Here is a 12,935-nt window from a genome sequence, read left to right as displayed (position 1 = left end):
TAGGTTTTATTTTCGGGGAAACATGGTGTATGCTTTTATGGTGCTGAGAAACGAATCACAGAGGATAGTAACTAATATTGTCAAGTGAACTAATATAGTTAAGTGAATACAGTGCCGACGGTTTCTCATACATTATCTCTTAACTCCCTACTCTTAGGCTCCCACACATTAGGGTAAAAATGCTCTATAAGGTTTGCCATGATCTTTCCTTTTCAATTTTATCAACTGCAACTTCATAAATGTTCCCCCGTCCTTTCCATGTCAGATCACTGTCATGACTGCCTACACTTCAAAGACATGCAGTTACCAACCAATGCTCATTCTTCAGCTTCCTCTTTTCCTTGTCACTTCTTTTCTTTTAGTGGCCTTAAAATCCTATTTCATAGCTTCAACTATATCTTGAAAGCAAAAAACAAAAGCAAATTTTAGAGATATAGTCCAGTCTTTTACACATAAAAGATGTGAAACTAGGGAAAATGACTTGCCCAAGTTTAAGGCCATATATCAAGGCCACAGTGACTTCTCTGCTGATGCTACAAGTTTAAAACCCTCATCTGTAAATTCCACAATTAAACTACAAGTAGAATACCATCACCAGCAAACATTCAATATAGCTTATCATCAACCCCTAAAAAACACAACTTCAGACTTGTCTTATATTTCTTTTTATCCCCTCTACAAAACTATGCCTGAAAAGTGTTAAAAAGAAAATCTAATAGAATGAGCACTGTATTGTTTCTATTTCAGCAAATAGTGTTTTATTGTACGAAAAAGATCTTGTGTTGAGTAGTTTACAGGGTTAAGTTCTAGAAATACTGTCAGATTTATCAAAAGATGAAAGAATACTCAACTTTACAAAATCCACAGAAGGTAAACATCCAAATAACTTCAGTTACCTCATCTATAAAATACGGACAACAAATGGCACTTATCTGATAGAGCTAAACATTAAATAACATTCATCTTATTTACTAAAAGCTCATTAAATATTAGTGTGTGTGTGAGAGAAAGAGATTATATTAGATTACCAAAGCATACTTTGATAATGAATTCATTCATCAGGGTACCATGTGGTATACAAAGACAAGACAAGTCTTGACTTCAAGAAGGTTATCATTCACTTTAACACTTGTGAAATCCACATACTAATCCTGATTCTAGTGATCTAAAAAATGACTAACCAAAGGTAGAAAAACAACTGGGAGGTTCTGAAGAACAAGCTTACCTAACCAAATGAATTTAAGAACATAAATCTGCCAAATGAATATAAGAACATAAATTCATCCCTTCCATGCTTGTTTTCATAAAAGGAAATTTCTAGATGTTAACTAAATTTCAAACCTTATAGTCTTGCACAGTTCGAGGATTCCACACTCAAAAGCTAAAATTTGTTGTCAATTTTCATATATTTATTATAGTATTCTTTTAAACAAATACTTCATGAAAAAAATTAGATCCTAGTTAATGGCACACTATTTTTTTCTTCAGTATTATGTGTTAATTTCAGGTATACAGCATCGTGGTTAGACATTTACATAAGACTAGTCTAGTACCCATCTAGCACCATAGCTATTGCCATATCACTGACTATATTCCCTATGCTTTACATCCCCATGACTATCTTGTCACTACCAATTTGTACTTCTTAATGCCTTGAATAAATATTGCAAGTGTATTCTTAAGTCAATAAATGAAACTTCATAAACTATATCGAAAAATCCAATATATTTATAAAATGTCAAAAAACTATGGGGACAGTGGCATGTTTGCACCATACTGTTCATATTACCACTCTTCTAATGCGTTTTCCATCTTCTGACAGTTCATTTAGTTATAAAATAGGTGGTACAGTGTTAATCACATAAGAAGCTTCCAGTTTCAAAGAAATTTTGTTTTGATGTTCTTTTCTTTGCTATCAGATTATAGAGGCTAAATTGCTTAACACTGCTATTGTAATTACATGCCTCCTGTTGTCTCATCATTTACGGTATAAGGGAGGGGCTGTGGCTGTTTAAGACTTCAAAGCTCATTTTGAATTGGGAGCATACTGCCTGCCATCATTTCCCAGCAATTTACCAGCCAGGCCGAAGGATCAGAGGATTAGGAGAGGGTTTTATCAAAATCTGTACTATTTCTCTGAAGACAGGCCAAGTGACAAGGCCGAGTATAAGAAGAGAATTATACTCGGTTGTGAACAGTATTTGCCAGCCAGATTAAAAATGCTGTAAAACTGACATTTCCAGTGTTACTCATATTATTGTAGACTTTTATTTAAAACAGACCACTAAATACTTTTGCTTTGCAGAACAGAGTTGATAAATCAGAGCTGGATTCCTACTTATTCACTCACTACCTGACCTTACGCAAGTTACTGACCCCTCTCTGAGCCTCAGTTTCCGCTGTATGTATACAGTAGAATTCAATAAATGGTAACCATTATTGTTAACATCCTAGGATAGAAAAATTCTTGATATTCAAGAATTATATACTAGAATCTAAAGGTATAAACTATGCACCTCCGCATGGCTTATAGAATGACCCATCATTTGGACTGACAATCTATAATAATTTACGTTCCAACAAATATTTGCTATATATAATGTGACCTTTCCCAATCCTAAACTCAGTTTAACTTTTTAGATAATGAGACCCATGAGGTGCGCCTAGGGTTTGGGGAAAGAAGGGGAAGTTCACCCAACCTAATTAAAAATTAAATGCAATATAAGAAACCTAATACTTCAGTGACCCAATTAATACGGCCTATATGTCAACAAAATTCTTCAAATACTGTATGTTTCAGAAGTGTGTTTATTAAAATCAGAGTCCACACTATAATTCACAAAGCTATACATCCTATGCTAGTATACAAACTGTAATAACTAAAACGATGCCTCGGAGAGAAGGAAGGGTGTGTGGGTTTCAGGACGGGATGAATACCATGCTTTTAATATGATTTTTATGTGAATACTGGTAGTGAATGCTTTAGTAAAAACAGAAATGGCACTATTAGAACAGTTCTTGGTAGTGAAAAGCTTCATAAATAGGTTCTACACTTTATCTAAAGGTATCATTCCGTAGTTAAGAGAATACTAGCTCATTATTACTGGAACTTGGTACTACGACTAGCTGGACGGAAGCTACAAAACTTATTTACTAAGATTTTGAAATTTAGTACTAAGTAGTAAAAGTACTATTTAAATAATATTACCAACAAGAGTAGCAACAATATCGTGTCTTCCAGAAAATAAGACCGGGTCTTATATTAATTTTTGCTCCAAAAGACGCATTAGGACTTATGTTCAGGGGATGTCAGCCTGAAAAATCATGCTAGGGCTGATGTTCCGGTTAGGTCTTATTTTCAGGGAAACACGGTAGCAACCGTGTTTCCGTGAGGATATATATGGTTTGAGTAACATTCCCTCATTTAATCCTTTCAATATTCTCAAGTAGACAATATTATTCCCAATTTAAGATAAAGAAACCCTTCAAGAAATTAGGCAACATCCAATATTACCTGGTTAATTTGTGAAAGAACTAAGATTTATAACCAGAGCTTTATAATTCCAAAGTCTATGTTCTTTAGGCTGGACCACACTACTAATATCAGTTAGTAACCTGACATACAAGGTAAACATAATTCCATAATAATTACAATATCAACTTACGGAATAAGGTATTACCTTCACATATAGCACCAAACAGAAGCTTGATGTAATTATTTGATTTATGCAAAAATGGATAATTACAAATTTAAATTTTGCCCATAAAGAAATGTTTAAAAATAGGAAGAGGAAAAGCTACATTTGATTCATTTTAAGACATGGTCTACCAAAATGTTATCTTCAGGTGAGCTTTCTAAAAGTCTGAAAGTAATATAAGCTGAGGCACCAAACAAATCAGAAAGAGCCATCTATGTGGACAAAGGTAGGTATGCCAGCTAACTATACCTGATGTGCAGTACATGCAGCTATTAAAGAGACAGAAGACAAAGGTATTTTGGCCGTTAAATGTTAAAGGAAATGTCAGCTACGGTTATGAATAGGAGCAGCTATTCCCCTAGTTGAGGCTTTTTTTTTTTAAGCTGGAATACAATGAAGTAGTGCCTCAAAAATTTACAAGACAAATTACATAAATAGAATTATTTACCCAGCCAAATTATCAATCAACAGTCAAGTTTAAAACGTTTCCTCCCACACATATTTTCTCAAGAACTATTAGAGTTGCTCTCTCAACAAAAAAAAGAGAAAGAGAGGAGATCCAGGAATTCCCAGGAAGACTGATGGATAAAAGAAAATACTAAGATAAGTGTGTGGCAGGCATAGAACGCAACCAATTTAGACTGCAGACCAATTAGACTCCATGAGAGATGTAACCAAGTAAAAATGAAAATGATAGCCACCTTTAATTGGGAGGAAATTTACACTTCTAAATGGAGATCAATAACAGGGTACATAAAAAAAAAAACTAAGGTAACAAAAACATAGTCATTTTTATAAACATAATTATAACTAACGCCAAGAAAAATAAAACCCTATAGAAAAAAAAGGAAATGTAATCATAGTATGCTAAACCTCAATGGTAACAAATATTTACATATCCAAAAAATGTACACATTGAACACTGACAACCAATAATTGTGTCAAAACTCTACTGGGAGGATAGAGGGAAAGGCCACGTGTGTAGGTGTGCGCACGCGTGCTAATTTTAACTAATATAAATCCTCATTTTGTATAATAGGAAGTCCACAGATATTATCTAAAATTGAAAAAAGAAAAGTAAGAAATAACAGAGTAAGCATGATATACTAAAATACCAGAAGTAAAAAATTACCTATCGGGAGTTTGACGAGGAAAGTGGACAGGGAGGTAGCAGGCAAAGAAGCGATTTTTGTCATTTCAAACCTTGCTAAATCTGACTTTTTAAAGTGCATACATATTTTAGGTTTTAAATTTTAGTTTAAAAATAATTTTGCTAAACTCGGATAAATGGAGAAAAAACAAATAAAACTAATCCATTACAATTTCAAAGTTAAGGTTAGAATTTTTCTTTAGAAATAAAAAGCACAATTCCTAATAAAACCAGTGTGTAAGGACACCGAGAACAGTGGGCCTTCTCCTGAAATGTATTTTACAAGGAGACTTAAAACCTGCTAAATTGTATAACTCTCTGCCTCACGACTGAATTCATTTTATTCTCTCAAGTAACATTCTCTATATGGCTTACCTAAAATTATGTTCAGTAAGTGTCAACTCTCAGATTCAAATAGGATGGCTTATCACATATCCATATCGCTGTTCTTGTCTTTCTTCTGTTCTAATCCAACAAATCTCTGGATGCTCACAATGCTAGGTGGAGTATAATTTCATTGGATAGTATACCTTTTTCTTTTTCTAATTTCTTCCTAAAGCTTATGGAGAAGTTAATTTTTGTTTCAGCAGATTCAATTATTTTACTGTGCCTCCAAATACTTTACTTTTATTGAAAAATTATATATAACAAAGTATTTCTAAGCTTGATAATGAGGTCAGTTATTTTTAGATTTTTTAATTTTAATTATGTATTTTAGATCTTTTAAGTACAAATTAACAATGCTATCATAGCCAATAGATCACCCTTTCTTCTCGAGAGTCTCTAGAGGCACATTTCTCGTATGACATTCCCTCCTTTATTCCAGTCTTTGTACTCAATTGTTCATAACCAAGCTATTCCAAAGTTCATGTTCACAATAAATCTAAAAAACTATTTTGAAGGGGAAGCATTTATAACAAAGGGCATTTTTTAAGGTCACTGTCCTAACACTAAGGAGTATGAATTTTTAAGTATAGTCAAATGTTTTCATACATCCAATGAGTATTATGAGGTAATTAGTGGGCAGGATTCAAAGACAGACAATTCATCTTTTCAACCCTCAATAAGGTTAAAATCAACAGAGAAAAGTTAAACACCTAAAATAAAAAGAGTAATAACAGCAGCAAGCAAGCTCAAATCTGTGAGCATATTTCTAACTACAAAAATCCTAGGCCAACCCCAAAATAAGGGTGTTCAGGGAAATGGCAAATCATTGAAACTTGCTCTAGTTTCTGATTCTACTATTCATTTCCCCAGGGTTCTTTCAGAAGCTGTTCAAGAACAGAGAAATTCCCTAGATAAATGCAAACCTGAGAAGTATTACGCAACTCCTTCTAGAGTATGAAAAAAAAACCAATAAAACCACTTTCTGCCACAAATAGATCAATATTTGAAGTCACTACATTCTGAGAGCTTATAAAGGCCATTTTGAGATATTATCATTGAAAAAACAAGTAACATTTGAATAACCTGTTGGAAGGTGCCAGTGAGCACATCTACGCAGATTAAATAGACACAGTAAACTGTCTTCCCCAGTTAATGTCATGTCATTCATGGAAAAGATAATATGAAGGAGGAAAGAAGAAAATGGCAAGAACATGGACTCTTCAATAAGTGGCAAAGAGTAAACCATGGAACATCCAGGTATTTAGAAACACTCTCTTTACTAAACAGTATGTTCTGGATAACCAAATCTCAATGTTGAAAAGCTGTAACATTGCCTCAATGCATTCATCAGAAATCCTGAACACTTATTTCTTATTTTGGCTTTACATTCATAAGCTTTCCTTTTGTTGTTGTTCTCTCTCTCTTTTTTTTTTTTTTTTTTTTTACTGGTAGTGATGATGTTACATATGTAACTTGCCTGAGTGAGAAACAAAAGCAACAGCAGAACCAAAGAGCATGGCTCAGTTACCTTGAATGTATTAAACAAAACCTTTACCTTCTAACAAAACATTATTTCTTCCAATATATTTCTCTTTTCTAAGATTAAACTCATTTCTTCCATTATAACCATGCACACACACACACACACACACACACACACACACACACACACACATTCATTTATGCCAAAGTGGGATGCTACTCCACACTAGTAACCTCAACACTGTTTACTGGGTAATCACCTTGAAAATATTACAACAAATATTTTTAAATGGTGAATAATAATATTTACATTCTGGACTGAAATCAAAACAAGGATGTGAGAAAAAAAGTAGGCAATTTGTCACAACATGATTGTGACAAATATTTTTAAAATGCAGCTACAAGAGAGCATATATAAACTAGCAAAACAGGATTTTTAAGCAAAAGCTAAGCATAAAATATCTTTTATTTTAAATTTATCAATAGAGATTTTCATGCACAGATTTTCTTTCAACAGTATCCAATAATAAAGATGAAAAGAAACAGTTTTGGTTCTAGTATGTAAATCAGCATTTGTCTACGTTTGCAAAAGATACAACTGAATAACCCAATGGAAAGAACATTAGGAAGACTAGGATGGCTAAAGGTTAAAATAGTTTTCTATTTATGTAACTAACACCTGATTCTCTCTTTTGCTTTATATGAAGAAGGATTTTTGTTCTTAATCTTGTTCTTTTGTGTATTTTTTTAATGGTAGTGATGATGTTACATATGTAACTTGCCTGAGTGAAAAATGAAAGGAACAGAACCAAAAGGATCTTCTGGAGGTTGGTTATGTGGAGCAGAAAGTGGGTCTACATTCTTATCTGAGGATGCTCTCTCTTCGAGCCTGTCTGCAAAAATAAGATGAAACAAAACAAAAAATAAAATAAAAACAAAACGGTCTTTAATTTTTTTTTTCAAAAAGTGATTTACAGTATAAATAAAAGTGAAAGTTAAACAAAGGAACAACCTTTTGAAAAAATAATTAGACTCAGAGTTCATTTTTCTAAGTATTAGGGGGTAACCCTGAGTTTAATATGCATTTGCTGCTACAAAGGCCAGCTTAACAATATAATCTCAGGGCTAGATTTCACTAAATACAATTCACTTAATAAATAACTTGGTTTGGTTTATTTAAATAGAAGTTGCCTTCAACTTGTAACATAATGGACCTGAATTTAGACTCAGCTTTCTAAACAGAGACATATTTGCCAACTTTCTCCATAAATAGATATGGAAAAAATACTGCAAATGGTCTCTCACTCATAAAATAAATAAATCCTATTTCTCAATAGCAATAAAAAGTAATTCATTATATTTTACTTCATTGTTCATTTCTCATATTATTTGTAATTTTTAAACCATTCACATATACACAGACACAAACATGTAGGTATCTATTAAATTAAATGCCTTAATGACACAGTTTATTTATTCATCCAACAAATATTTGAGCATCTATATTCTATTTAGATACAGACACTGTTCTAAGCAATGGGCATGCAACACCAAAACAAAACAAAGATTCTTGCCCTCATGGAGTTTATATGCTGGCACAGAAAAACAAATAATGAGCTAATGAAAAGTATATGTGCAGTATGTTCAAAACCAATAAAGCTATAGAGAAAATTGTAGTGTTGGATAAAAAGAATACGGAGATTCTGAAGAGATGGTTCTGGGATGGGTCCTAAGATTCTGCACTTCAACAAGTCCCCAGGTGACGTGACAGCACTGGTCCAGGAACTCACTTTAAGGCAAAACCCTCGTCTACAATGAATATACTTAATTACTGCTGTGGACAATTAATTCTTTAAAAACCTCTATGATATTAGATACAATTATCAGCTTTTATGGCTAAAACTAACTCTGCAAAATCCACACGAAACTTTAGGTTGTTTAAATTTTTACTTAAAATTTTGTTGAAGGACTAATAAATATTTTTGTTAAGGAAACACATCTGACAGCCGATATATGCACAAATAAAACTTCCAAAACTTAAGAGCTACCTTTCTAATCGAAAACTGCAATGGATAACAATGAAAATTAATTTTAGGTGTTCTTTTTCAATATATTAACTGTATTACTTGACTCAGAAAACTAGTAACAAATGCTGATTGTACCATGAAATTTTTTTTTATATTTTGTTTAATACCTATTAAAGAGAAGTTAGTCTCAGCATCATTCTGAAAAAAATAACGTTGGAGAATATATAACCAAGGATCTTTAATTGATTGTGGTGGGAAGTCATAATCAAACCTTAAGGAGAGGCCTAAGAATCACTGAGTTAGAGAGAGTATCTGTGGTTACCAATGTTATCAGGCCTCCAATGTATTAGGTTGGTGCAAAAGTAACTGTGGTTTTTGCAATTGTTAACCTTTTAAAACACAATTACTTTTGCACCCACCTAATATTTACAGAGTAACTTTAAAACCTAGGATTGTTCCTTGTAGCACAGTCCTCCTAGATTCCTCCATTCTTACTTCATCTCCCAAATTCTGGTGCACAAAAGAATGAAGACAAAGGAAAGAGGGAATGGGATAAGACAAATGGACAGACTGTTCTCAGAGTGAAAGCCACAGCATATCAATATGCAAGAGCCCTCGTTCTTGAAAAGCACGACAGAGTACATATAGGTACTTCCATCTAAATTAGCACCAGACGTCCTTCCTAAAACATCTGCATCAAAATTGCCAGTATTCCTGTATAAAACAGAATGAATCAGATTATCTGGGTAGGGGCTTGGGAATCTACATTTTAACATACTCTCCTGGTTTATAAACTACTATACCAGTGGTTCTCAAAATATAAAAAGATACAAAGTTACCACTAAAGGGTCTTTGAATCCTCATGCACTGGTATATTTTCTCCAATCAACCTATGGTGGGTGAATTCTTGGTAAATATATAAATAGAACCATGTAGTTATGACAAGAGTACAAACATTATCATTTAGGACCAAACTGGTACTTTTGTATACAGGGTGCCCATAATCAAAAATATGGAGACACTGTTCTATACAAAGTTCATTTATCCAATTATTTCAAAACAGGAATTAGGATAAACTCACTATAAAATGAATCATGTTCTCATTGTTCCACAAAATACACAATCAATTTTTCCATGGAGGATTTTTAAAAAATCATTTAGATTTCCAAAGTTCACATGATAATCTGGGTCCCAGCGCACAAAAGACAAAATAAATACATGTATTAATATTACAAACTATCAATTACTTATAAATAAAACTAATGAAATGGTATGCAGAGTGACTTTTCAAATACATAGTCACCCCTAAAATGTATTTCAGTTCCATTTTCAAATAACTGGTTGTCTTTACATCGGAGCAAAACTTGAGTTTGATTTGTCCAATATAAGAAACTTACCTCCTCCTGCCTTCCCAAAGACTTGTGTTGGTAAATAAAGACAGTATCATTGCAACAATTTTAATTGATACAGATGACAAAAATACAGAATTTAAAAATCCTAGAACCAAAGTACATTCTATGATATCAGAAAAAAAATAATTATTCTAAAAAGCTAATTCAGCAGTTTATATGAATAATGGCCAGAAGGTTAATAAATAAGGTTTAAAAGTACGGTCTTCATCTGATACTTTTGAAACTGTTCTAACATACTTAAAATTTCTGATATTCTGTACTGAATAGTAGGAACACTAGTAGTAAGGAACAGTAGTAGTAAGTCTGAATTAGCTTAAAATGGTGAGAGAATGTTTTGAAACAAACTAATTACATATACAGATGTTTATATCTATTTTATTCTGTGGCTTCATAGGAAAACAACACCACCACCACATTCAGTAGAATTTGTAAAGCAGCCGGTCTTTAGTTTCTTCTGTCCTTCCTTTTAGTTATTTTGATTCAATTTTAAAAAGGAACAATAAATCCATCATCAACAAAAAAATAATATTCCATTCCATTAATATTACTCTTAACATGTAGAGCTACACAACTATTTTAACAAATGGAAGTTAAAAATTTTCCCAAAGAAAACACCTGTATTCTAATTAGTGTTTAATGTATTAAATAGTATGACAATTAGATTTCTGAAGTTTATATACTAATCTGGATGTTTTGGCACAATAGACAATGAAAAATACAAACTTAAATTTTTAAAAATGTCACTGAGACCAGCTTTATTAGTAATGCTTAATTTTGATTAATGGTTTGGTCTTAAATAGGAACAGGTAAAAAAAAAATTCTGAACCATAAATAATACTCAGTTACACCGAAAGCAAAAGCAAGAAGAATCTGGTTTATTTTATATGTTAAATCCCTTTGCTACCAGGTATGTGGAATCAACTGTATTATTAAAGAATCAGTAAAAAACAGTTTTTGTTACCAATCACTAATAATTTGGAATTTTAGTATCTCAAAATACATGATTTTAAAATTACCTTGGGGACAATACACACAAATAAAATATTTCCTAGACATCATATCCTTTTTTTCTCTTTTAATAAATGTACCATTTCAAAAACAAGCCTGAAATGGGAATGTATAATTCTAAACAATCGTTACATGGGCAATGGCTATATTTTTAAGGATCACACATAAAGGTATTCAAATTTGTCACTGGAAAGCATCTCATAAACCAAATATAAATTACGTTAGAAAGGACTTTGAAAACTGTTGATAAATAGGTGCCCTGGGGAAAAATATGAATTTGACATTTCAAATGCATCAATTATTTATTCATTCATTTTTGGGAAAGTTGTTCAGGACAGAGGAGCCAACCAGTAATGACCAAAAATCAATTCTGATTACACTGTTAGTTTTCTACTGAAACGCTTAAGTTTCTGGGAGAGGTCTTTTGCCCATCAGTGTAATTTAAACCTGATCACTAAACTAGATCAAATATTAGATACCTTACTGCTTGTGAGTGAAAGAGGTACTAGAGATGACTGAATATTGTAGTTCAGCAAAACTTTTGAAGACATTCTAAATTATATCCTCTGCTTTATTGATTTCTTTATATACTTTATTAAAGATCTTCCACCTTTCTTGAATTCATTTTGACTACCAATTAGTAAGACAAAAATAGACATTCTTCCATCTCCTTCCTTGCTGTTATCTTGCTGTTGATGTGTTTGCCCACAAAGCCCCTTCTTATTTGTTTTTTAATTGCCAGCTGAGAAACCTGATAGTTTAAATATAGTTGGTTAAAGGGCAATAACTTCATAAACTGGAGCCTAAAGACTTATACAGAAGGTGAGAAAAGGGAAATTGGCATTTAATTGAGTGTCAAGACTCTTTAAAGAAATTATTTCATTTCACTTTCTTGACAACACTGTGAGGAAAGCATCATTATACCCACTTTTTAAATGAGGAAGTGCGACAGCAGTTAAGTGACTTTACTGAGATTACAACCTCCTTAAATGCCATTGCCAGGGGTCAGAATTCATCTTTTCTGGTGCTATGTGCCAATTTAAGTGCATCAGCCTGGGACAGTGATTTTGATAGCTCAGGGACCATCTAGGCGGTTTTCCAAATGGATGAGTTGTTCCAAGTCAGACCTTCAGATAAAATTCCTCCTGGACTTTCATTTGGAACTTAACATCTTTCCATAATTAAACACTGCAATGAAGTCTGAACTCTCTTTCGCATACATATGTGTGCACAAATACACACACAAATTACATATGTTATCTGACCTTGAAGTTTAAAAGCAAATAGCCGGTTAAGAATTTTACACACTAAATCCAAGTTTTATGAAGTTACGCATACATAAATATTTACATGCCATTCTTGCCTAAATAAAATAAGTGTTGTTACGAATTCTTGGGAGCTTAGAATAACATATTTTTATAAGGTCACAGTATGTGAATACTTTACCCACTCCATAAACTGATTTTTTTTAAAAAAGGAGGAGTTTTCTTATTCAAGGAGTAGAAAATACTGATTTAGCAAACCCCTGATTACTGCTATGGGCAGAACATTTTAAAATATTAAAATGAATATTTTAATTTTACCTTTTACTTTAAAAATAATCCTATGAATTACAATGATTTGGTTGCCCCTTTGTCTCCTTGCCACCCCCCCAAAAGAGATACTTCTTTTTTTAAAAAAAAAGCTTACTTTTGGGGCCACTCAACATAAATTATAGGAAAAATGTCAAACAAAAAAGTTGTGGTTAAAAAAGATTTTTTTAATAAAAAAA

General features: G+C 32.6%; 1 protein-coding gene across 1 annotated transcript in view; it reads right to left on the bottom strand.

Annotated features, from left to right (window-relative positions):
• The window catches only part of BMP2K (BMP2 inducible kinase), a 113,535-nt gene that overhangs the window by 12,362 nt on the left and 88,238 nt on the right, over positions 1-12,935 (bottom strand). The window contains 1 exon segment of the mRNA XM_033105809.1: positions 7,500-7,610. Within this exon segment, the coding sequence (XP_032961700.1) occupies positions 7,500-7,610 (111 nt within the window).

The sequence above is a fragment of the Rhinolophus ferrumequinum genome, chromosome 5, assembly GCF_004115265.2.
Source record: "Rhinolophus ferrumequinum isolate MPI-CBG mRhiFer1 chromosome 5, mRhiFer1_v1.p, whole genome shotgun sequence".
Taxonomy (NCBI): Eukaryota; Metazoa; Chordata; class Mammalia; order Chiroptera; family Rhinolophidae; genus Rhinolophus; species Rhinolophus ferrumequinum.
This window is presented reverse-complemented; position numbering and strand designations above follow the sequence as displayed.